Source organism: Temnothorax longispinosus, chromosome 1 (genome assembly GCF_030848805.1).
Source record: "Temnothorax longispinosus isolate EJ_2023e chromosome 1, Tlon_JGU_v1, whole genome shotgun sequence".
Classification (NCBI taxonomy): domain Eukaryota; kingdom Metazoa; phylum Arthropoda; class Insecta; order Hymenoptera; family Formicidae; genus Temnothorax; species Temnothorax longispinosus.
In genome coordinates this window covers 26,604,715-26,630,149 of record NC_092358.1, presented here as the reverse complement: position 1 = coordinate 26,630,149, position 25,435 = coordinate 26,604,715, and the positions used below count along the sequence as shown (strand labels likewise).

At 37.9% G+C, this 25,435-nt stretch overlaps 1 protein-coding gene across 3 annotated transcripts in view; it reads right to left on the bottom strand.

The window, feature by feature from the left end:
• Nucleotides 1-25,435, bottom strand: part of Sm (heterogeneous nuclear ribonucleoprotein L) — a 150,235-nt gene that overhangs the window by 119,284 nt on the left and 5,516 nt on the right. For 2 of the 3 annotated variants that reach the window (XM_071793248.1, XM_071793238.1), the window contains exons 2-3: nt 9,884-9,927; nt 7,367-7,436 (exon numbers count right to left, since the gene is read on the bottom strand). In XM_071793248.1, the coding sequence (XP_071649349.1) occupies nt 7,367-7,436; nt 9,884-9,927 (114 nt within the window). Of the gene's footprint in view, nt 1-7,366; nt 7,437-9,883; nt 9,928-12,374; nt 12,643-25,435 lie in introns of those variants that run through there. The other variant, XM_071793257.1, reaches the window with a different exon arrangement.

Sequence of the window (25,435 nt, the reverse complement as noted above, 5' to 3'; positions counted from 1 at the left end):
AACTAAAGCAATGCGAATTCTATTTAACTGTTCAGCTTTTACGTTTCCCCGATAATTCGATAAGAATGCCCGAACGTTCGTGACTCGACCTATCAATTTGGAAACACAATACAGTGCAAACGTTAACTGGCAAAATGAAAACGTGCGGTTAAACGCAGGTAATGATTCGATAACGATAGCATAACTATGCCGCATACGCATCACGTTCGGTGGCCGTTGTTTAACACAGTTACAGAAACCGGGCGATAATGTTACTTGCCCTCTCCCCCAGAAATTGGATCTCGCGATCAAATTTCTATTTAAATCGCGCAACGTGAAATCTATATATTGCTTTAGCGGCGTGATCAAGCATCCAGACAGATAATTAATAACTGCCAATTACTTAAATGCCAATTTACGTATTCTATTACGTTTATCTTTTACCTATTAGAAATCGACAAATTAAATTCGTCTAAGAATGCCTATGCATTTATTTATTGAAAAATAATGTGCCTTATTAATTCTAATCATACAATTTCGAGTAAATCGAAATATCTTCGTCGAACGTTATAAATTAATTACATGGAAAACCGCATGTCGTGAGAAAGGAGAGGACAAAAAAAAACATGCTACTTTTTTTCGCGGCATCGCGAAAGATGGATCGACGAGATGAATCATTCCTCAGAACGTACCGGCGACATTCACAGATCCGTTTATAAACACATCGCGTAGAAATACTTTTCAAAAAAACGCGCTGGATTATTGTGACACGTGCGCGCGTCGACATGTCACGCAAGTTTATTTTCGATAGTAGAATGTAATCATTTTGAGACACATTGCGCTACGGTAGATGCGTCGCTCAAAATATCGCGATTAATCGTGCGAGGACTATAAGACGGACGAGCATCTTGAAATAATGACAGCGAGAATAAACCCGCTTTATGCGCGTGCAACAGTGTCTCTATTCAGACGGAAAAATGTTGCATTAACGGCCGAGCGAGTCGGATCTCGGATCCTCGATTCGCTCCAACAACCTATCATTCATATAAATTTTTCAACACCGTATATACAGTTACTAAATTTCTACAGACGTCAGTCAAATGAAATGCACGCAAGATCAAAATAAACGCTTGGAGTAAAAAAATTGTTAAGACAGAAACTAAATGATAAAAACTCGAGTACTCTTTCAATTAAAAAAAAAAACATTATTCTTGAAGTAAACGTTAAACATTATACACAACGATAGCCCATGCATGTATCGAAACTTGATTTGTAATGCAAGGAATATTAAAATTATTTTATAAAAGGTCAAATATCTCGGATTGACTAGCCGGTTGGCGGTTGGCGCGCGGTCTTGGCGTTTGTTTTTGCGGCGTACAGAATGCCATTGCGCAGAATCATAGATCGACGAGAGATCATTCACCTAATACCGACACTCGAACGAGATAAGAATGAGTGCTTTTTCACATATTATCACATAGTATTTTATGATTGTTATAATATTATAGCTATATAATTATTAGCCTACGACTCACTTTCCGCAGTAATTAAATTTCATTTATTTGGTTTATTAAAATCGAAGATAAAATTCACAATTTATTTATTCTTAATGTGTTAACGTCATATTACTTTCATTCCAATCATTCCTTTTGAATTAAATGTAAAAATTCAGCACAAAGTGGATAGTAGATTAATTAAATCTTCCAATTTCGCCAAGACGCGAACAACTGTCGACGCCGAGCATTGTCGCAAATTTCTATTCTTCCTCCGACAATACTCTGTCGCTAACGTTCTCCGAAACTCGGCTAATTCGTCATTAAAGGAAGGAAAGTTTGCGTCAGACGTGCGTACCCCTAAGAAAAAAGATGATCAAGATTCTAGTGAGGACTACTCGCTTCCGTATCCGTCCCTAGGAAATTTCAGATGTAAGTCAGTTTTGAATTAGCAGCGAACATGCGGGAGAGATGGTGATCTAGGCGAGCTTTCTCTCCGGAGACAAGGAAAGTAGGTCGCAAACATTAAATGCGTTAGACGTTCATGTGCGTGTTGCGCCTTGCGCCCCGAAACCGGTATGCGAAACTTTGCACTGTCACTCCATGTGGGAATATAATTCCACGTGTCGTTTCGAGGGAGGAAAGACTCCATCTCGGGAGGACGTGTCCGCCATCGCCAAGTTTGCCTACCGAAAATTACCCGGTCGCGAGTGCAACCATGGAGCAACTATATGATGATAAAATGCAAATTTACGCGTGAAGCTCACGAACATCGCGCATACTCGCGACAACTCGACGAAATATTTTCCCCGACTGTCGGGCTAAACTTATTTAGACTAAAAGTATGACCCAAAGTTGCCTTAAAGCAAAGACAGGATGCCGAAAAGTTTCTGCTTACAAGGAACCCCGGCGGGAGATTATTTTTAGTCGACCCCGAAGTTAACTTGATCTACCTTTAAGTTATCGTGTTGAATAAAATTTAAATCTATAAATTATGAGACGTGATTTCGAATCGAAACTTCGTATAAACAAATATTTATATATCCTGTTTTTATACAAATTATAAATTAGTAATATGCAAAACTTATCAATTTCCAATTCAACAATCCTCTTCAAATATTCTTTCATTTATAAAAAATGTTAGGATCAATGAAACTAGGTTTTTGCAATTATTTTTAGTAGCAATGGCCCAGTTTCATTTACCTTTTTTAGCGAGAGCACATGCTCTTTCTCCAAAAGCGGAATGGGTTTTTGAAGCTTCAATAGTTCGCTATAAAAATGTCATGTTTTTCGCGTGTCGAGAAAGATTTGGGCAACGTTGGTTTATAGCACACTTCGTCACTATAATAGACAATTTTATTGTTCCCCAGCATGGCATGCAACACTTTTTATGGGATACGTACGCTTCACCATCGACTACTTTTCAGCACCGAAAATAAACGAAGCTGATAACAATAAAATACGAATTAATATAAACTGCACCGTCGTCGTATGTTTTCCGAGTAATTAAATATTATATCGCGCTACAGAACAATTTATCTCAATTTGTTCGAAAATATGTAATTAAAACGATAAAATGCATTATTTCACATCGCGGCTAAACAATACTGTGATTATTGCAATTATCACCTTCGAATCAATGTCGAATACTCAGATTTCTGCTAAAATTTTCTCATTAATTCATATTATTTTACTACGTTACCCATTCATGTTGTTTTATTACATTACCTGTTAACCAGATTGCATTATTAATTCGTTAAAGAGATATAATACGCTGCAAAACTAATTTTTATATCTACAGTCAACTTTACCAGGTTGCTAGACAGAAACATATGTCGAGACCATGTTACGAATTCCGTGTAGGATCGGAATCGAGAGTCTTGAAATAACTACTTCATTAATCTAAATCCAGCAGACTGTCGCACATCATCATGTATGTTATTGCCAAAGTCAAAGCGTGAGAATTTATTTCTACATTCTATGTAACATAAGTTGCTGAACACATTATAGCTATACAAACACGTGCTAACACCACATACCACTCAAGATGGACAACATAGATTGAGCATAGTTGCGTTAGATATAAATTTAATGATCCTGCAATTTATTTGTTACAATTTAATATCAGACAGAAAATAACGTTCGTGGAACTTTTTTTTAATGCAATATAACTAATTTATTTAAACATCCCCATTAATCTACGTCCATTATTTTATTTGAGAAATTCGTTATTAACCATGTTAAATTTATAATATTTAGTAAAAAGAATATTTAATCCAATATGTTTACATAATATTTTTAATGAATTAGATTATTTTATTTCTCATGATATATTCATCATTATCTTCTATCGATATCCCTAAAAAATTATTTAACGTACATAATAAATCACATTCGGATAAACTTCGCAATTATTTGTCTAATATCTTAAATGTAAGTTTTCACGTCTATCAAAAACATTGTAAAGAAATTTATGTTAATTTAATTAAATATTTATCCGTCGGTAGAGAGATGTATATCCTCCGCATTTTTTTAAATGCCTAAATCGCGTATGCGATCATTAAATTCATACGCTCAACAGAACTATTATAATAAATCGAGACAAATCAATCCAGACGTTTATCTGCATAGTCACTGCCATTCTGAATTTCAACGCAAATCGTATGCTCTTGCGGCGGTAGCTATTTAAAGGCGCTCCCCGAAACGCTCGAATTTATACCTGAACACGTGTATCCCGGACCAGCACAAAAGCTTTTGTATTTTGTAAGGTCAATGTCACGCCCAACTCGTCTGCACGATTCGATGAGACATATCGAAATCCACTGGCCGTTCTCATCGCGCCACGATGTAATATAGAGTTAATTTATCAAGTTATTTATCGAGTTTTATTTATGTTGCAGTGGCGCATTTAGACATACCCATAATTATAACATGTGCTGTTGTGAGAAAATTCTCTGCGTTCTAATTATATGCGTATCTAAAATGGATACTCTCGCTTTTTTGCGTAAAAAGAATAAAGAATTAACGAAAATATGATAAGTATTACAATGTTCTCGGAAAGTTTCAGCTCAACAAAGAACAAGAACGTTTGGTTTTGTATGTCGTTAAAAGTACGTTGAAATACATTGTGCCGCATGTTAGGTTTTAGAAAAGTTTCAACCTTAACTCTGAATGGATCAAATATATAAATTGTCGTTAAAAGACAAAGTCATAGAAAAATCAACTCTATCTTAATACGATAGTCTAAAAAAGAAATCTTGAGAAAAGAAAAAGTTATTTCGAATCCTCTCGCATACTCGTTTCATTCGTTACAATGCGATTCACAGAACACGTCGTTAGCCGCGTTTGACGTTTATCTGTTCGTGACATACGTGCATCGCGATAAAGTAGACACGAGGTGCATCGTTTCGCGCGTCCCGACGCCATCGTCGTCACTTCAGGCGCAAAATATTGGCAACCGTATGGTGTAGCGACACACTCGCACAATATTGTATCGCAATAACTCGAATTAACGTCAACATCTCTATGATTGATGCAAGTTGCGACAGTCGCGATGCCGAGGGAGACACTTCGGTTTCGTCTTACGGTCTCAGACGATATCTGAATGGAGCAAGATTATACCAACAAGTGTAACCTGGTCACAATGAAAAGAGCTCTCGTTACGAATAGTTTACAAACACTTACAGAATTATTTAACTTTAACGCTTACTGAATGAATAATAGTAAAAACAAAGTACGGTTTGCCCTACTGAAAGATTTCATCTATGCATAATTGATTTTATATGGCATTTTTTCACTTCATGTTTCAGTTCCTATCATTTTTGTAAACTAAATAAATTCTAAGAATTAAAAATGAAAATTAAAAAGTTTTTTTGGCTCTCCTAGGTTTCATGTTCGTCACTTGTGCAAGATAAGCCGACAGAATGACATAATTCAATAACGAATTAATAAACGTCACATTGACAAATATAGATCTCTTGGCGATCGTATACGTCGAGATCGGAAGCTCTATTCGGGAAGTTCCGCAATAAACACGATATTTAGTTCAATTTGCCTTGCACCTCATAAAAGCGAACTCGCTTATAACGCCAACCATGTGTCGAGGAAATATTGGCAGTCCCAGTATATAACCGAGATTTACATCGACTACTTCCAGCTGCAACTGTCATCGTTATGTTGATATATACGACCAGGAAGACTTTGATTGCACACCAAACTAAAAATTTCTTAAATTTACTACTATTTATATACAAAATAACGGTTTTTCAATTAGCGCTCACAGATCCTATTCACAGTAAAATACATATATGTACGAAGCGTTCTCGCTGGATAAATGTTTGTCTAGCGGATGAAAAAGCCGGAAATCGAATCAGCAATATGTTTTCAAGTAAAATGAAATATCGATCAACGCATTTGCTGATTAAATATACAGAAACTCGCACAAAAAAAGAAAATAAAAAAATAATTCGCGAGACACAGAGAGGCAAATGCACCGATTAATTTATTTTAATGGATATCAGATATGACAATTCATTTGTAAACGTCAAGACGAGGTAGAATGTTAGGCGAATAATTGCGTTAGTGAAAAACAGACAAAGGGAGAGAAAGAAAACGAGGACGAAGAAAGATCTAAGAGTGTGCTCGAGAGTTTAAACCTTCGAGGAAGCTCTAGCTATATGAGCTTTTAATTAAATTAAGAAGATGAGCCGTTAATGGAATATGAAGTCACGTTTCAGCCCGCTCAAAATTAACGGGTGCTTGTACACATAGCAAAATTCTAGCTCATTCTTGCCGCATATAAAGATAAATTGCCCATTATACAATATATACTGCCCACAAACAATGCTACAGCCTTGTCTATAATAAATATTAATGGTACATGCTTTGTATCTTGTACAGTTTCCGGCATTAGCTTTTTACTCGTCGCAGTTTACACGACTAACGACATTTATTATGCGACTGTGAAAAGATTATTGGATTATATATATAATCTTTCTTTCTTCTTTTATATTTATAGTAAAATAATAAGTGTATAATTTGTTTTGATAATTTTTTGTTACTAACAACAGAAACAAAATTCTAGATGTTTGGTGATGATAGAATCAAGAGACGCGGTTTCGCAACATAAAGCAAGGACTATCGCTGTGTTCGCACTGCAATGCGGCGGACACTTCGATAGTAGCGCAGTATTGTTAGCAGTTTCGGTTATCGCACGAGCAAGAAGCCTTCACACTCGGCTCTTTAATTAGTGGTTCGATGGCGGGAGAGGCGCAAGAAAACGAGCTTTGTGTGACCGGATAGCTATGTGAGCACGCTCGAACAGAAGCGGCGCAAACAATGTCGAATGACATCGACCCGACCGCCGGCGCGGGCGGCGGAGAGAAACGGCGGGAGAGCTCAAAGCTCATCTATTATTGGCGCAAAACAGAAATAAAATGCAGTGCGACGGCCTGTGAAATCTACGAGGCTGACGTGCTGCCAACTTTTGTTCTCTGTGGCTTTGGCTTCAATATTTTCAATTCCCGTTATAGTCCGCGTCGCAGAATTGCGCCACTTTTCCGTCTCGACTACTCCGCACCGAGTTAATATATGTAGAAAAAAAAGCACAAGAAATGCACCGCACATATAACAATTGTCATGCATTGCCGACATATATTATGAGTGCTACAGCTTTGTCGTGTTACCTTTTAAAAACTAAAACGTTTAATCCTCGAATAAGAAATAATTTATGAATGATATTGTTTTTTTGTACAATAACTTTAAAGACATAAGATAGAAGAATTATGTGATTTGCATTTCTTTATAATATATTTTCTGAACGCATAATAAAACAAACAAAAAAAAAAGAGAAAGGCTTGACCGCATTAGCGTTAATAAATTGGTGAAGGACTTACCACAGTGATGGGGTAAACTGGATTGATAATTGTGAAGAGGAGGACGTGGTTCGGTTTATTATTGTCTTCTCTGAAACAGATTAATTGATACGTATTATTCCAGCGAACGCACAGAGAACTTTATTAAAGTTCATTCTACGGCATAAGTGCGCGGCGACTGATAAAATCGTGAATTTCTATCATTTGTCCTCGTTAAAAGACGCTCCAATTATTTGAAAATTCAATTACGGAAGCCCGTTCGAAAACGAGGCCTGGATTATCGCCGAGTTCACAAAAACTAGTTCGCCAATAATAATTCATTCTTCGTTGACTGCACCACGGACGTCTTGCTGACGTAGTGTAAAATCGCATTGATTGCATCCGTTGAAACCAGGAATATTATCTCGGCTTCGTTTTCACGGATTAAAAAAAAATTAGTTCTATAGATTATGCGCAAACATATATCAATAACATCTACAACTATTTCTATGTCATATCCGCGAGATTAAAATGTTTGTTATTACTTCTGTCAAATTTTTTTTTCAGTATTAGCAAACTATTTTATTTGATACAGCACACGTTACATACATGTATACAGGCCAAAAATATTTTTTGAATTGTGGAGGATTTCGTATAAAATATATCCATATGCATATATACACACACATAAATAGAAGTATTTTATAAGAAATTCTCTCCATAATTCAAAAAATATTTTTGCTCCATAGAGAACGTGGATTGCACGCGTGCATCACACGGCGATAAAGGATTATGACGTCAGCAATAGGAAAAGATAGGTATCTCGCATCTCGGTTGAGGGAAAAGCGAAACGAAGTAATCTCCAACCGAGATTTGACATGCCCACGTGTTGTGTAGCGTTATAGCGAAGCAACCAACCGATGATGGACGCCGCGCGATATATTTTTCACAGTTGATATTGGCGTATACATCTCTTCTTCGTGACTAGCATCCAACGCAAAAATCAATCGCTATATAATTTTTCCACGAGCAAAATAATAAGAAGGCCATTGCATCAGCTAATAGCACGGAATATTCAACTGCGAGAATCAATACAATACAAATTGAATTACCACTTGACGATCATTGTTATCCGAAGCTTTTATTTGTATCGAGCTCTCGTGTTTGCGATACGGCTATTATTCATATAGGATATCTCGAACTGGATAGAAGTGCGTCTGCAATTTAGTGTTTCGACGTCTCTCTCACTAATGCTCCTAACAGAAAAGTAGTCTGGAGTCTAAAGTTCAAAAATTAAAATACGATATAAAAAGAGATGTATCTGTGTCGCGAAAATAAAGATAGTAGATTTTAAAAATGTAGGACTCGCAAATAAGAGCAGATAAATATCGTTTCGCTGCTATACTGTCCTCGACTCTCATTGATTTATCTAACATCTAATATCTGATATCTGCATCTGTGACCGCTCAACCAACGGTTCGCCAGGTTCGAATTCACTTTACCAAGGAGTTATCGCGAGTTCGTGGAGTAGATATCGCTCGCTATCGGATTGCCTCTGCTGGATTGAATCACGATTAATGCTTGACTTAACTTCTTATTATTAGACTTGGGACTATAGGACAGCGGCAGTAGGGTCAAACTTGGTGACGACCGGCTGCGTCGTTTTAATTAATTTTCGCTGTCGCGATATATAGAACGCGCGTCTTGGCGCTTATCAGGCATCCAATTCCACGCTCGAGCGTTCTCGTAACGGCGTGTTATTGATATAATAGCGAACAAATAAGAACGTATTTCTAGAAGAAAGACCGCATTTTATACATTCCCATTGGGAATAAAGAGTAAATATAATTTAAAGAAAGCGTGTAATATAAAATGACTAATATAAAATAATGAAAATATTATAGCTTGAACAAAGTGCGATTTGTGAAATATCAATATTTTTAAAAGTTGTAACTATATATGTATATGAAATTGTACCAACATTGATAGCTTTATTGAGAGCGATCGAACGAGCAAATTGCGTGCAACTGCAACTTGTAATACAATATAGTGAGCTATGATCGAATGGCGTCATCGATCGCGCAACTCATTGTCCAATTAAAAGTGTTGCAAAAGTTAATGGGTCCAAGAAATATGATGATGCACGATTGATAACATATCAAGAAACTCAAGATGATGCACTAATGAAAGCCTTGGTAGTTATCGATCACATATCAATTCAGTGTAAAAAAAAATGTATAAAATTATGTATTCTGTATAATATATCAATAAACTTTTTGCAAAATAACAAAATAGTATCTGACGGTCATCGCTAAATTGACTATTAAAACTTCATTTCAATGAAGTCAAACAAAGCAATAAAAGTATTTTTTCTTAATATTTCATAATTTTCAATTATCATAAATATTGTTATATAATTTCGTGTATGAACGGATACATGTAAAGAAATTGTTTAGCCTCTTATCATTTTTAATTTCCTATTCCTTCATCGTCCTTGACAGATACACGTTTGATGCACGCGCAACTAAATTATTCGCTCAAATGCAAACGTAAGCTCACCTTTTTCGACGTGGCTCGTCTCCGTATCCGCCATATTCGTGATTCTGCAACAAGAAACGAGCAACAGCGTTAGTAACTTTCCTTCGGAGACGCGATTAATTCGTTAAATCCGCGCTAATGAAACGCCGTTAATGGCTTTATCCGAGAGACATCATTTACTTTGCCATCTGCACAGTCCGTGTGCGGTTGGCAAGTTCTCTCGAAAATGCAACTCTCTTGTAACTACTCTCGCAAGTCGAAAGTGCGCGGATTTCCCGAGCGGCACGGTTTCCCCTCCCGGGCTCACCTCGCAGCAACACGTGTTACTACCGTCTTCCGTCGTAGGAAAATCGCGTAAGACAAATTTGCACAGTGCGGTTTTGGCTAAATTTCGATGGTGCGCGCGACGTCACGGTAGATGCGTCGTGCTCGGTCAGTCTATTAATACGCCTGCGTATGTCTTTTACGACGCTACCCAAAGCGACGGAAATAGTGCAACGGGACACCTTAGGAGCTGTGACGTATGGTTGTTTAGGTAAAATTCTTGCGATCCAATCTGAATCGCATAATTAAGGGGCGCGGAAGCAAAACTCGCTTTTCTCAATCCTTCGAGAGTTAGAGGTTTAGGCACACATTTAACTACATAATTTATAGTAAAACTAATGATCTAGGTGCATGTAAGTTTTATTATTATATATATGTAGTTTTGTTACTACTTTTTCTTCATATCTTATTTATTCACATATTTTTCTAGATTTTTAATTTTGTTTTTAGTATCCAAAAAATTATACTTAAAAAATGGCAAAATTATTTTTCTCTAGCAGTTATATTGAAATGGTGTGGTGACTATCGTGGTCTAATATCCTCTTAGGAACCAGATATTAAAGTATCATCAAACATCGATTTGAATGTCGGAATTCAGTAGAAAAATGTCTGTACAAAGACTCGTGGCGAAATTATACGCGAAATTCATCTATTTTTCATGCCGTGCGACGAATCGTTCCGCGACACGGCTCACCATATTGTGTTCCCGAACATAATCCGCCTTGTGAAACCGCGCGCGAATGTCAATCCCTAAGCGTCTAGTCGCTTCATATCGCGTAATGCGCAGCGGGCGTAGTGAATAAAACATGAAGCGGAGCGCATTTGTACGTCAAAGTGACGTGTCGCTTGTCGCGGTTAAATAATTCATTCGCATTTTCCGCAACTGCCAAACAAGTGAAATCCAAGTATTCACGCGAACCCAATTATCAATACAAGATTATCTAGTAACAGTAAATTCCGACACCTTGCAAGCACCTGAAACACCTTATATACTGCAGCACAGTGTAACAGGAAAAAAAATTTTAAACCGAAGTTAACTTGTTTGCGGAGAAATAAAAAATCTGCGAACTCGTACTGTAAATCCTTGAAAACGGTTAATTCAATTTCGAAGTAAATGCAATTATATTTCTCCTTTTCTCATATATTTCTATTTTTCACTATATTGATAGATTAATAAATGTTTATTAAATATTGAGTTGTAAGCAAGAAACGAGAAATAAGAATTCTTTCAAGATTATCGAAGATCAGTGCTTAGTACGCATTGACCTATTCTGTGTTTCAATTATAACTGGCATGTCTATCAGAATAATAACATTCTAAAGTTAGAGCGAGTCCAACAGTCACGTCAAAAGATATCGACTGTGTAAACATTCGATGTAATTAACGCTCTAGATTTTAACTGAAAAAAATTTAATTAAAAATTGATAGAAAAAATAAAAAATATACAATAATTCTTACATAATAACCTTTCAATATTATTAAATTGTGTTTTTCGACAGTGTAGTTTAATTTTCGATGTAGTGTATCTGTTATAGTACTGGCGCAAATATGGCGTGCAAGAAAACGATACGAAAAACATGAACAAAAAAAACGCATGATGAAGTTCATCCAATTGTGCATAAATCTGCGTGTGTGCGTCGCTAATGATCCAGTTACGAAATTAGCCTGAATGGCAAAAGGTGACAAATAAGGCGGCTGCCACTTGGTTTTGCGCGTAAACTGAGACATTCTAGGCGTATCACATTCGCGCGGAGCGCGGCGTCCAGTCGCTAAGTAATGAAGTCGTAAAAGAACACGCGGCGGGATTAACGATCGTTTTTACTATATCCTTGTTGAGAGGATGCGTTGATGGAATTCTTATTGCCAGTTAGATCCTTTTAATTCTTTTCTGTCCGACGTCGTTACAAAACCGTCGTGTTTGTTATTGGTATTACCAGCCATTAGCGGTGTACTGTCTGATTAATATCATTGTTCGTGTCTTCTTCAAACTCGCGGCGACATTTCGCTGAATAATCAACACGTAATGAATACGGCGGTTTTAATGAATATTTATTCTTATCGCTAGGCAGCAATTACTGCAGGAACGTTGAGCGTAAATAAAAACGTGCAATATGACTTGAACATATGCCATCTTCAGTAAAATAGAACTCGTTAGTCAAATTGTACATATTGAGGAAAAAGAACATACCTTTCAGACTAAAATTAGTAGAATTTCTGTCATTAGACACATATTCCATTTTTTTTCTTCGTATTAATGCATTACACATTACATTTATTTCACGATTGCTTTATCTTGAGCTGACACACTTATGCAGATGCTAACACCTACTAAAAACACCTACTTTCAATAGATTTTGTAGTACACGAAGAGGAAAGCATCTATCCGGAACGGACACAGGCACGTTTACCGTTATTCGCGAACGCGCACAATTCGAGCGCCGTCGCCGAGCTTAATGATTTATCGCCAACGATCGCTCGTTAATTATTCGTCGCCGCGGTGTCGCGTCCATGACTTGCGAAATGCGGCTGAACGGCCGCCGAAAAAGAATACCACGCGAAAGCGGTAAGAATTCGCTTGGGCGGGCGGCCAAACGGAGATACTCCCGAGAGGGGACGGGTTCTGCGTAATATCCGACGCGCTCTGCGTCCAAGATCTTCGTCGTCACGTACGTCCTATAGCTTATACATAGTATCGCCGTTACGAGGCAGAATACCGCGGGAATCTGTCATACGTTGTTATAAACATAACTGCCTACTGGCGCGCGACCAAGCACGTGCTTTTGCTCAATGGATGTCGCGCCGCGAAAAAATATCGCTGATCACGCGAGATCACCGCATCCGTGTGCGGTATGACCAACGTTAAGAATAACAGCGAGGTGCTTTCACGTCTGATGGAACATTTGGATTCGTTCTCACATTTCAATACCCAATATATCTAAAGAAATGCCAAATTTAACAAAAAACAGACAGTTTATTTCCTTTTTCAAATTTTATTTCCTAATTTTGAAATGTAAGAAAAGGAAATGTATGTATTGAGTGAAATTATTATTAAATATAAAAGGAAGATGCAATCTTATATTATTCTAGATATATAATAGATCTTGAGACACCTTTGGAACATGCTATGTGTCCTCGACATAAAATTGGGATCGCTTCCACCGGCTCGTGTTCGTCTGTCAAATGAATCTACCTATTGAGTTTGACCTTTCGTCAAACGAGAAAACAAGAGCGAAACATCGGCTGATTTTCTCCGCTGTTTACTCGATTGTTTATATACATGTCACAATAAAAGATAATAAAATTCGAGATATTCATTTGCCGATCATTTGCTTACTTCAATACAATAAAATGCTCTTCTATTTATTCAAAAAAGGGGGACGAATAGTCCTGTGAATTGAACAGTGTTACTGCTTCTTAAAAAAATAATACAAGAATATCTTTCTTTATCTTTCTCTATATATTCTTCATATTTAATAAAAAATTGTTTTCTGTCGTTCTTATATCGCGATTGCATACGAGAGAATTAAGTTATTATCTTTTATATGTAAAACATCTGCATAAAAATTAACCTGTAACTTTTTTAAATTCCAAGACGAAACCAAACACCATCTTCTCAAACGCAATCACCTTATAAGGAAATCAATTATGCATGGGCGGTATTATGCAAAAAATTATGTCGCATCGCACCAACGTTAAGTTTTGAAGGCTACTCTGAACGATAAACAAAACGCCGACGCTCCATTTAAAGTTTTAAATGATGTAAAGGTCTATAGAGAATTTGAACAAATATTTAAATGCAAAATATGCAAAATTATCGCGAGTGCGCAGAATGTGAAATCACCGGGGCAACTTGTTCGTTTCTGAACACGCGGGAACGCAGAAAGTTTCGTTGCAGAGGCGTTGCTCCTGTTTGTAATCTCTTTATCAGCACGTGGCTGGCACGCAGCCAATCGACTTTCTCCCCAGGCATCGAGCAGCGACCTATCCGGCTTCTGTGGTCCGCTTCGATTTGCTCTAGTCGCCGTTCTAGATCGACTAGAGCTAGAGCATTGACCGGGAAGGGAATAGACGCTAATAGCGTAACCGCGCGCGCACCCTATGTGTATGTCAATATCATTCGAACGACAGTTCAGTCGATTTGCGAAATAACGAATAGTTCGCGAAGTTACATTATAATTTCAGCAAATAAAACCCGTATCGAGTTCATCAACGTAGATTAAAGTTAAGGGAAGTTTGGCCGATTCTACGTATTTTTTGCTTGATGGTAGAAAAAAATAGCTAAAAGTAACGTTAATACCGAAAGAGTAATCTTCTCAATTTATGATATTCTCGAGTCGACGTATTAGGACAATTTAGGAAAGCCACTTTTACTTTAGCAAGGTTATTTTTCCAATCTTTCGCATATAAAAGAAGAATACATCTGTAGTGGAAAAAATCTCTATCTTTGTTTCGTCTTTATAAGGATTTGTTAACATTTAATTTACTTCAAATCTACGAGCGCGCGCGAAAGAGCAATGTAAACTTCCGGAATGAAATTTGTTAAGAAACCTTAAGCAAGTTTACACTCATTCGTCCCCTCCTGTGCTTGCATCCCGTGGATGTTATCGAAATTCCGATAAGCGAGTCCTTAAAAAGTTTCACATCTCGCAATGATCGGTAGAACTCGCAAGAGGCCAATATTCGTATTACTCTATTTGGCATTTCTCTAATTGCATCTCCCATCGTGATAACCTCGGTGATAACCAATTGCGAAATTGCATATTTTCCTGGCCACATTTCTACTACTTCAGAATTTCGAGATATAATTGAGTATTCTAATTCAAATTCTCTAAAATTCTTGGTACTCATTAATTGCTGCGCTGTTTTTATACAAAATTAAATATAAATTTAAAACATTCTTTCATCTATTGTTTTCAAAATAACTCTTTAAAAGTTCCAACAATTATTGTTAATGTATGAAGCGAAATACAATAAAAATGCTTATTACTAGAAATAACATTTCTATGATAAACTTGTTTACTCGATTTATTTAAATGTTATTAAATCATTTTTTTTTTCAAGACTTTCTAGAAATGTGCAATTACATATAATATAGATACGTTTAAATAACAAGCGATATAAAAAATTAAAAAATATTTTTTTAATAGATTATTTAAATTATTTAGATTATTTAGATTGCGTTACTAATCTTCGCACAGGACAAAAATAATCACGTTTGAATGCAACATCATATATTTCTCAAAGGAAAATTAACACGTAATAAAGCATAACGAGCGCAACGCGAGTTAATGAATCGCGCGGATAAATAGTAACACATAGCGTGCGATTTCTTGGAAAATACATAGACGAACCGGTTATAGATGTTACGTGCGTCGAGTTCTCGCGCGAATTCCCTTGAGTGCGAGCGTTTTGTGTGTATGTGTGCAATCGCCGTGCCCCAATTATCTTGTCTGCTATGAATTACGTACGGACCTCCCGCCACGTCGGCATCCTCGGCAGGCAGCAGGACGAAACTTTTCGTGCATTTCGCGTTAATTTCACAGCCGAACAGCTGGTGTCTTCTCACATTTCGGGGACCGGCAGGGATAGAAGAGGAGCGCGCGAACTACGAACTTATCTCAACCCCTCCTCCCAAAAAAAGCACTGCGATTCTCACCAGGACATAACATGGAAAGTTTCCGCGATTTCGCCGCGCTTTTAATCCGCCACCGTTTTGCGTTCCTGTCGCGTGCCGTGTCACAATTTCTAATTCACCTTTAGACTTCTAAGTCTCCGCCACGATTTTTGTTCTTCGTGAAAATTCAAGTTTCTTATCCGGACCAGAATAAAGAATAACGCGAAATAATCACACTTGCTTTGCTATAAATTTATCGTAGAAAAAGATTATCTGTCGTTGACAAAACTCGTGTATTCCTTAGAATTTATCAATATCCAGTTATATTATAGAGAGCACAAATGTGACTCCAGTTTGGCAAACTATCTGATCTACATTTCTAGGCCTCTTGTACTATAAATTAATTCCATACATTAATTTTAAAAAGTAAAAAGCAATAACAACGTACATTAAATTTTGATTTGTATATAAAGAAAGAAAACTGTTGTTACTCCTAAAAGCATATACGAAAAACGATGATTCGTCTGATGGTTCCTCTTTATGCCAGTCTGAACGCGCTAAACGAATTATTTGGGCGATTCTAAATCACGTCCAGCCGTCCGAAACTATTTCGTCACGGCAAATTGATTCTGAACGCAATTATTAGAGCAGAACAATGTGCGTCGCCAGCGTATTCGCGCGCGCGAATTGCCGGACCACAGCACAATTTCTCTTTTTCTCGAATACCGACCGGCTCCGATGTATCAAGACAGAATCTGTCCGTCGTCGAACGACGTTCCCTGGCTCTTAAGACCGCTCGGAAATATTTCAGACATGCCTCGCGTGAACTCGCGCCGCGTGCCTGTGCGAGGACGCGCGTCAATCCTTTCGAGAAATACTGCGTAGAAATACTGCGCACTTTTAACCCTACACGCACCCTTCTATTTTCATGTCTGCGGGCCGAATTTCCTCAACCAACAACAACAAAGAAAGTCTAACGTTCTGTGTTTAAATACTTCTTTTTCACACCGATATTGTTACAACCCTTTCAATTATTTTGTACCTGTACAAAAATTAAAGATATCAATATGAAGCGGTGAACGATCTATTCTATAATGAAAAATCAACTCTGATTCTGAGAATTATTTTCTTGAAGAAAGAGAGTGCTTTCGATAATAAGTTAGTTTATCAATATATTTAAAAAAATTTCTTGTAAGAGGTAAATATTTCTCTTTTTCATTAAAGAATCATAAATTTAATATAATTGTTACTACGATAGTTGCTACGAGTAAAAAAGACTAAACAAGTATAACAGAAAAGAATTAAAAGACGAGAGCAGTTGGGACCGTTATTATGGAATAGCGTCATTATAATTATCGTTAACTTTATTAAATTACTACTGCGTTTGCGCAGTTCAGCTAAATGATAATTCGGTTAATCATTAGACTGTTATGATGTAATAATTAGATTATGGGCGTTGAAATATGGATGAGTTGCGATAATGATCTCTGAAACGGGCGGACGTATTTTATCAGATTTAACGCTTATCTAATCATTTCATGTGTAGCATTTTAAAATCACACATTAGAAAGTTTTGCTGTAATAAGTCGTTTACGCATATAAACGCTAGGAATTGTAATAATCGTTCTAATTTCCCTGTTTTACGTTTGTTGCGAATTATGATTGTTCTGATTAGCGACACTATTGTAATCGTCGGAATAACCATGGCGCATAATACAGGATTTTATAAAACAGATGGTACGATAATGTGATATGACGATACAATATAACAGAGATATAATCTTTGGCAAATATCGGCAAGAAAGTCATCATCCATTATAACAAATATTTAAAATCGACAGTTATAAAAATTGAGAATTACAGAATTTTAAGAAATTTTTCAAAACATATAAATACGTAGATAGTAAAATGTTATAATTAATCGAAAAGCTTCAAAAATTTACCATTATAAATCAAAACATAAAAAGCAATATAGCGAATAAGTAATTAACTAAATTTTTAATCGCATATTATATAGATTTTATTTTGAAATCATTCTACCATTTTTTTCAGTCACGTTGTAAAAATTATTTTGCGTATTAAATCTTGAATATAATAACACATGAGAGATCAGAAAAATAGTATAAGGAATATCAAAAGGCGATTCTCACAATCGCAACGTGTCTGAGTGAGATATGCTCGGTTGACTCCGCGATTCGCATTCAATACGTTTGACGGAAAGAGGACCTTATAGCTGTGCCTCTCGTTATTCTTGAAATATCAGTCATCCGTATCCGGCTTTGAACGGGCGAAGAAAATCTCGGTGACGCAACGGCGCGTCTCAGTGCGAGCATGGCACGGCGCGGCGCGACGGAAAATCGAAAACGGGAAAAGCGAGCATCATTAAGTGCCGAACGCGCGCGCGGCGCGGCGCAACGCGGCGGCCTCGCTGTTCTAATTTCGCCGCAACTTCTCGTGGCGGCCTTAATTCCATTTAACTCGATGCCGTAAATTTTCGCACCGTGTATACGCGGCGTCGGTGTGCACGCGCCGCTCCTCGCCTCGCCTCGTCCGGGGAGAAAACGTTCGTGTAAACAGGCGATAACGAGATATGACGATGACGGAGTTCAGGGCTTCGCCTCGCGATAATCTGCATACCGGCGGCGTCCCGCTAGAGGCAAATCAACACGCGCGAAAAAAAAAATGATAAACCGGGTCCGCTACCGCCAGAAATAATTCCGCTAAAAAATTTCATTTATATGTTCTGCTTGTTGAAAACGCAAGAGGTATATCCCCGATTACTCTTTGCGTTACATTGCCGCGAGAATCTTCTGCGAAGTCTGTTAGGTGTGTTGCGATCTTATCAATGCAGTACTAAACGTCTGGATATCTTTATATAACTGTAATATATTTTATTTTTATTATTTTGAATTTAAATTTTCACTGAATAACGTTTTTTTTTTCTTGAAAGAATATTGAAGCATAACGGAACAGGCTAATATAAATACATGAGTTAAACAAATCGTACGTACTTCTTGCACAATATTCTAATTAGTTTGAAAATCAAATCTCTATTTTTGAACTTAATTTTTTTCATTCAAAACTCCTGTGTGTCAAAGTGTATTATACAGAAATTATTATACAGAATGTTCAATTTTCGACAACAAAACAGAATCTTTTATGGCACGGTATTAAATGAGCGCTGGCGCGAGGGAAATATATGCGGCGGAAACAAAAAGTCGACAAATTATAATACAACCAGATGAAAGGCACCTGGACGCGGCGTTGCGAGAATGCAACTTTCGTCTTTTGAAATTTGATGCATTCTGTGCAAAGCCGCGGTGGTTGCGCGACGCACGGCGCTTAAATATGTAGATGGATATTATTCGCGGCTGGCAGCGCTTCGAAAGAGAAGCGAAAACTTCCGCGGCGCGGATATAAACACACGGTTGTTATGCGGCCTACGTCCATCCGATACCACGCAATGCAATACTCCTGAAAGCGGAGCGAACTTGTATGAAGTAACGCGCGTACGTTCGTCCGGAGACGATAAGGGAACCGATGGAGGGCGAAAGAGGAGAAAGAAACGAGAAACGCGAGCCTTCGCGCAATTTTGAGGATTGGATGCGGGATCCGATATCGGAGCTAACGCGATTTCTCGTCGCGAATCCTTGTCGAATCACGGACTTTTGATCGCGCACTTCTTCGGGATACGACGCAACGTGCACACCGATGACGTGCTCCGCGGGTTTCACAGATCGTCAGCAAGGCGAAGAAAAAGAGAGTGAGATAAGCTGAAAAGGTACAGCAAAAATGTAAAATCTTGGATGATTATAATGTTGTGATCTATCATTAACAATTAATCTTGAAGTCTAAAACCTGTTCGTGTAGAAACTGAATCTAGTTTTGATTAGTGTCGACATCGAAAGTGTTTACATCGACGTTCTCTTCGATAAACGGCAAAATCGAGGTGTATATATACTTTCAGCAAATTGGGTTCTTTTTTCTTGAAAACTAAGTACTTTGTAACTGCAATTCGCCGCTTTTACGTCTCGCATAGGTGATTCTGTGTCCCATATTTTCTTACTGATAAAAATGAAAACGGTAACGGAGCGAAACGAGAACTTTTTAATGAAACTCGTTCCTGTTCCAATGTAATTTAGTTATTGTTTCCGTTTCTATTGTATCTAAGATCTTATGAAGTGATGTTCCTTTAACTCATTTGTTGCGAAGCACGTCATCCCCCGGCATTAATAAAGCCATCTCTTTATAATGGCATGAATAGCGGAGCGCAAGAACTTTTCGCTTATGAAAACCTTATCAAACTCCAAACCGCGATAGAACAACACATTCAATGTTGAAACGTTTCACAAATTCGCGAGTTTCATGTCAAACTTTAGGTTATTAAGTTTACGTTAACTTTAAGTTATAGACCGTCTTGGAAAATCGCGCGAGGCTTTTCGCGACGCGCAGGTATATAGATGTCATCGCGTAACGACGATGCAGAAATAATATTGCGCATTCGATGGACACATATCGCGAAATCGGTTCAATTATTCGTGGCGATGAGAACCCGTTGAGAAGTTTAACCGATGATTTCCGTGGAAATGGCAATGTTTCCCGTCGAAGTGACGGAAATATCGCAGCCAAGTGAACGAACGATAAGCGAGCGGACGCAATTTCACGTTTACGGAAATACCCTATCGTGTCAGGTGTGGATTTCCGAACGAAAAGACATTACCACGGCACTCGTGATGTGACCGCGATATCGAATTGTGCTTGAAAGTCGATTTCTTCCTGAAATTGTAACGCGAAGTATCAAGAATTAAGAAAATTGCATGTTATAAAGAGTCTCCTGCAATGAATTGTCCATTCAAACAAATTATTCATTACGTATTATCGGAATCTAATAAATATTTTATATTGCTAGCTGAATAATCTTATACGGTGACATAAGAGATAAATGAGAACATCTTATAACGAAGACCTTTTAAGTTTCTGCAACCAAACCATGGGAATTACACGTTATATAATCGAAAAGAAAAAAAGAACAATGCTACAGCTTTGTTATCATAGTATACACCATTGCACCTTATTAACTTTAATAATAACTGCGATAATAAAGCAGTTTGCCTCTTAGCTCATTAAGCGCAAAAGCATCTAATTACACGTTCAAACCTAGGTCACGTGTATTGACTTAATCACGTGTAAAGGTTATCAGAAATGAAGATAATTTGTTGATGTAACCTACGTAAACAAATTTGCTTTTAGCTTTTAGCCTCACAAACGTGCTTTTAGGGTGTACAATTCAGTGGTTTTGTGTGAAACAACTGGCATATTATCATGCACGCGACTTCATGTCGGAAAGATTCTATCTCTATATGCTATCTTTCTGCGTTCTAATCTGTTTTGGGAGATTCATTACATCCTTTACATATGCTAATCGAGTTGTGAATTTGAAAAGATGCATCAGGTTGCTGCGAGCGTGCATCTGATTCTAACGCGCGAGGTACGAAATCAAAAGAAGGCGATAGAACGTAGAACGTGCGGGTAAAATCGAATTTGCATTTCGCGGAAATACTAGTCGGGCGAAGGAGTAATTCGCATGCGGAAACATACTCGTCCCGCGCGATTAAAATTCTCGACGCTATATCGCAGTTTGCGCGCCTTTATTGATTACAAACGGACATCTGGCTCACGTTTCACGATCTGCACGGATAGCGCCATGAAATCTGCACCGCCTGCGGATCACAATGGATTTTAAAGCTGGCCCCGATGTTGAAATCCTTTTCATCCGGATTGAGAACGTGCAAAAGCTCCGTGCACATTGTAAAAGAAAGGAAAAAAAAAGGTATATATTTGATACGTTGCGCAAAACGTTCCAACAAGAGATCATGATGAACCGACGTGTGACGTAAAGTTAACGTTATTCATGAGAATCACGATAAATTCGAGAACTATTGAAGTCGCCAGTGGATCTTTCTTAATTAACGCTTCCGAATTAAAAATGATTAATAAAACAGTATATCCATCTCGGTCGTTTTAACAGCATTCAGCACCACGAATTTTCTAAGACGAAGACAAAAGAGACGTGGGCAGATTTTCGGCGATTATACGTCCGGGCGTTGCGTAATGCCGGTTTTAAAAGAAACCGGTCCTGAAAGGCGCGGTTCGTTAACGAGGGTGAGTGACTTTATTTTCGGTGCGCGGTTATTTCGGGCTGCGTAAATACCGAAATAAATGTAGCAACGAGAAGGCGCGCGAAAAAATATGCGTACTTCCGCCTCGAAATAGCGTGTCCGACGAAATCCACACGCGATACGCGCAAAAGCGCGATTTCAGCTTGTCGATACCCTCCTTTCCATCTTACATAACTTTAGAACCGACTCTTGTGTAATTCTAACGACGATGTCCAACCGGCGTTTCACGGCTAAACATATGAAAGACCGTATCGTTGAGTAAATAAATTTCTTTACGATACAGCTGGATGGCTATATATAAATATCGAAAGTATTTTTAAAACAAGATTATTAAAATACAATTTATGAACATTATAAGTCTCGTAAACTCCGTTCTAATGTCAGATATCCTGTTTCTTAACAAGGTATGTATATTATATTCCAAATCCCCTGATTAACGTGACCTACATACAGACATAATACCCCCGCAAAAGATTAACCCTCCATAATTAGAAAGACCTCTGACTGAACAACGTGCCAGTAGGATCGGCTTTAAGACTACCGCAACTTCCACATAACTACGAACACTAATTTATTACTATAGTATATCATAAAACATCTAATATTTTTAATATAAAACTTTGATAATTTGAGCTCTTCTCGAGAATAACAATGATTTTTTTCGTTCTTATGAATAATCGTCTCTGTTCTCTGTTCTCGTCAGCAACGTGAGGTACTTATATATCTAATAGCGAAAGAAACACGAAACTCTAGATTCTCTTTTTTCTTTGTTTTTGTTTTGATAACCATGCGGGACATTCGTCTAACGAAGCAGGACGAAAGGCACATTTGCATTGCGTCGAGAAAACGGAGAGTTTGCGCGCGCGTGCCCGAGTCATCGTTCATTTGCAATTCCGAAGTACGAGTTCGCCGAATGCGATGTTCCGGTTGAGACGAGGTAGTAGGCTAGGAATTTATTGGACCGCTCGGAGCACCAGGACGCGAGATTACTTCCACGTGGTGGGAAATTTGTCGCCCCTTCGCAGCCGACGGATACTCTATTAATCTCTCACGAGAATCCCGCGCCTGACATATCATTTCGATTACTTGCGCTCGGCGCATTGTTTTCATACCTTCGTCTGAGTGCAAGTCATAACATCGAGAACTGTTGACCGAAGGAATGCACACAAATTATTTGACACTCGTCATGATCTAGTTTCTAATTAATAACGCTCGTAATAATTCAAAGTAATTTTGTGATATATTCGCAAAACCAAATATTTTTTAGTTCAAGGATTTAACAAACTTTTCAAAATTTAAGCAAAGAATTAGTGAAAAAGAAAAGAAAATATAGTAACGCTAAAAATAATGCAAAAAAAAAAAAGAGATGAAAATAAATTCTCGTCGACTGTTATTAACAACGCCATTATACTTTCTCTAGTTGAATTCTATGCTATCATGAGTGACAACATGGATCACTTGGAAGCAGTATGTAACGTTTGTTGCCTTGCAACCGTGGCAAATTAATGTGCACGGGAATCGCGCGACCGGGCCGCGCTCATAGAAGTATCCAGCAACGTGCCACGAGTTAACGAGAGCAAACCAAGATCGCGCGGAGCGAAAGAGACTCGCTCTGTGTACTCCGATTTCAAACATTCGCCACGGTGACGAAGCATCGGTCTTTCCACGTGAGATACATCATCGTGCGCCGGTTTCGAAGTTACTTTGAGGCGAACGCGCCGCCCGGTATCCGGACGCACGTGTGTGTATAGAGGGTACATTCGAAGTGAAGATATTTCGGTCGAAGTGACACACCGAGAAGCTTGTAAAACGAAAGAATAGTGGCCAACTTGAGAGACGGCATGACTTCGCGCTAAACTTGACCAATACCGCCGCGGATTCGTTCGCGGGATACAGAGATGTGACTTTTAGATATCGACGCTCTTGTACGCTCGATGTGAAGACGAGGGCAGATGATAAATATGGTCACTCTCCCTTTAGGTAATCATGCATATTTTTATTCTTTCGATAGGGCAGAGGGAACAGGTGACAAATGTGAGGTCGGTCCTCACATTCGTTTGGGTGTAGAAATGCGGCCGCTAGTAGAAATAGAATAGAAGAGCTTTATATATAAGGTTTATATATTAAAAGTATGTTCATTTTTATAGTTGCTCCTCAAATTCGCCGATTGTCAACGAGAGCTTTTACGTTTGAACCCATTTAAAAACATTGAACAATAAATTATTTAGTATATTTTTATTTACATCATGCATGTCGCGTTTATACGTCAGAATATGTGAGAAGAGAAAAGTTGAAGCATCTTTTTCATGTATTACCATTTCAAAAGAAATGACCAGAATCTCTTTTAATATAGACAATTTCGTAGCTAAATCTCACTTTTGCTCGAAAGAAATTCCAAAGAACAAATTCAGTATTCAAAAGATACGTGAGTCTACTATTGATTCGGAACTTTTTCCGAGTTCTTCATACATGAATCTGCGCGAAAGCCTGAAAGCACATTTCCCCCGGAATATTTTGTATATGCGACGAATGGGTAAAATGATACGAGGAGCGGGCGCAGACAGATGGAAAAGTTGCGACTATATGTGAAACGCAGCCCTCCTACCGAATGACGTTGCTCGCAAAAGCTGGCGACGAAGCTCGCGCGAGCGAGCGAATTCGCTTCAAGAGAAATATCGTGACTACCCGTTACAAACACACAAACACATACATACACACACGTGTCACGGCGCATTGGAAATTTATGCTTCCGTCATACGTTCACCGAGCGGTTCTTCATCAGAAAAAAAAAGTTGAGTGATCGAAAACACGCGACGAGGTCAACTATCTTAAGGTTTAACGTGACAACCTGCGTGTAAAAATACGACTTTGCATTAATATGCCGTAATATTCATTTATATCAATTGTTAAAGACAGGCCCATCCGAGTAATTCAATTAATTACATTTATGTGTGTTGTTTCTTAAAAATTAAATTTTTTTTAAATTTTCTTTCACATAATACGAGATCGGAAATAAAAAGATGCATTGCATAAAACAGCATTATAATTTTATTTTATATAAAAATTGAATTATTTGATATTATTTATACATTTGTTTTCTTTAATATTACGATGTCAGCAGAGAAAAAACAGATCATTATCGTGTAAAAAAAAGAAAAGCAAATAATGGGAATTTCATGCGTTACCACTTTATGTCATATTAAGGACTAAAATAGTGCATAAGGTACTGCAAGTTTAAACAAGAGAATCGATTTGCCACTCTGGGAGTTTATGCCAAAGTTCAAGCTTTCGAGCAAGTAAATTTGCCTTCGCGATCTACTTTCGTCCGATTGTGCTAACACTGCGAGTTTCCGTATACGTCCCGCAAGGAACGATCGACATCAAATCTTCTCCCGAGTACGCAAAGGACGCAGTGGCAAATATTTATTCGCCACCCTTTTTCAAATGGATATGAGG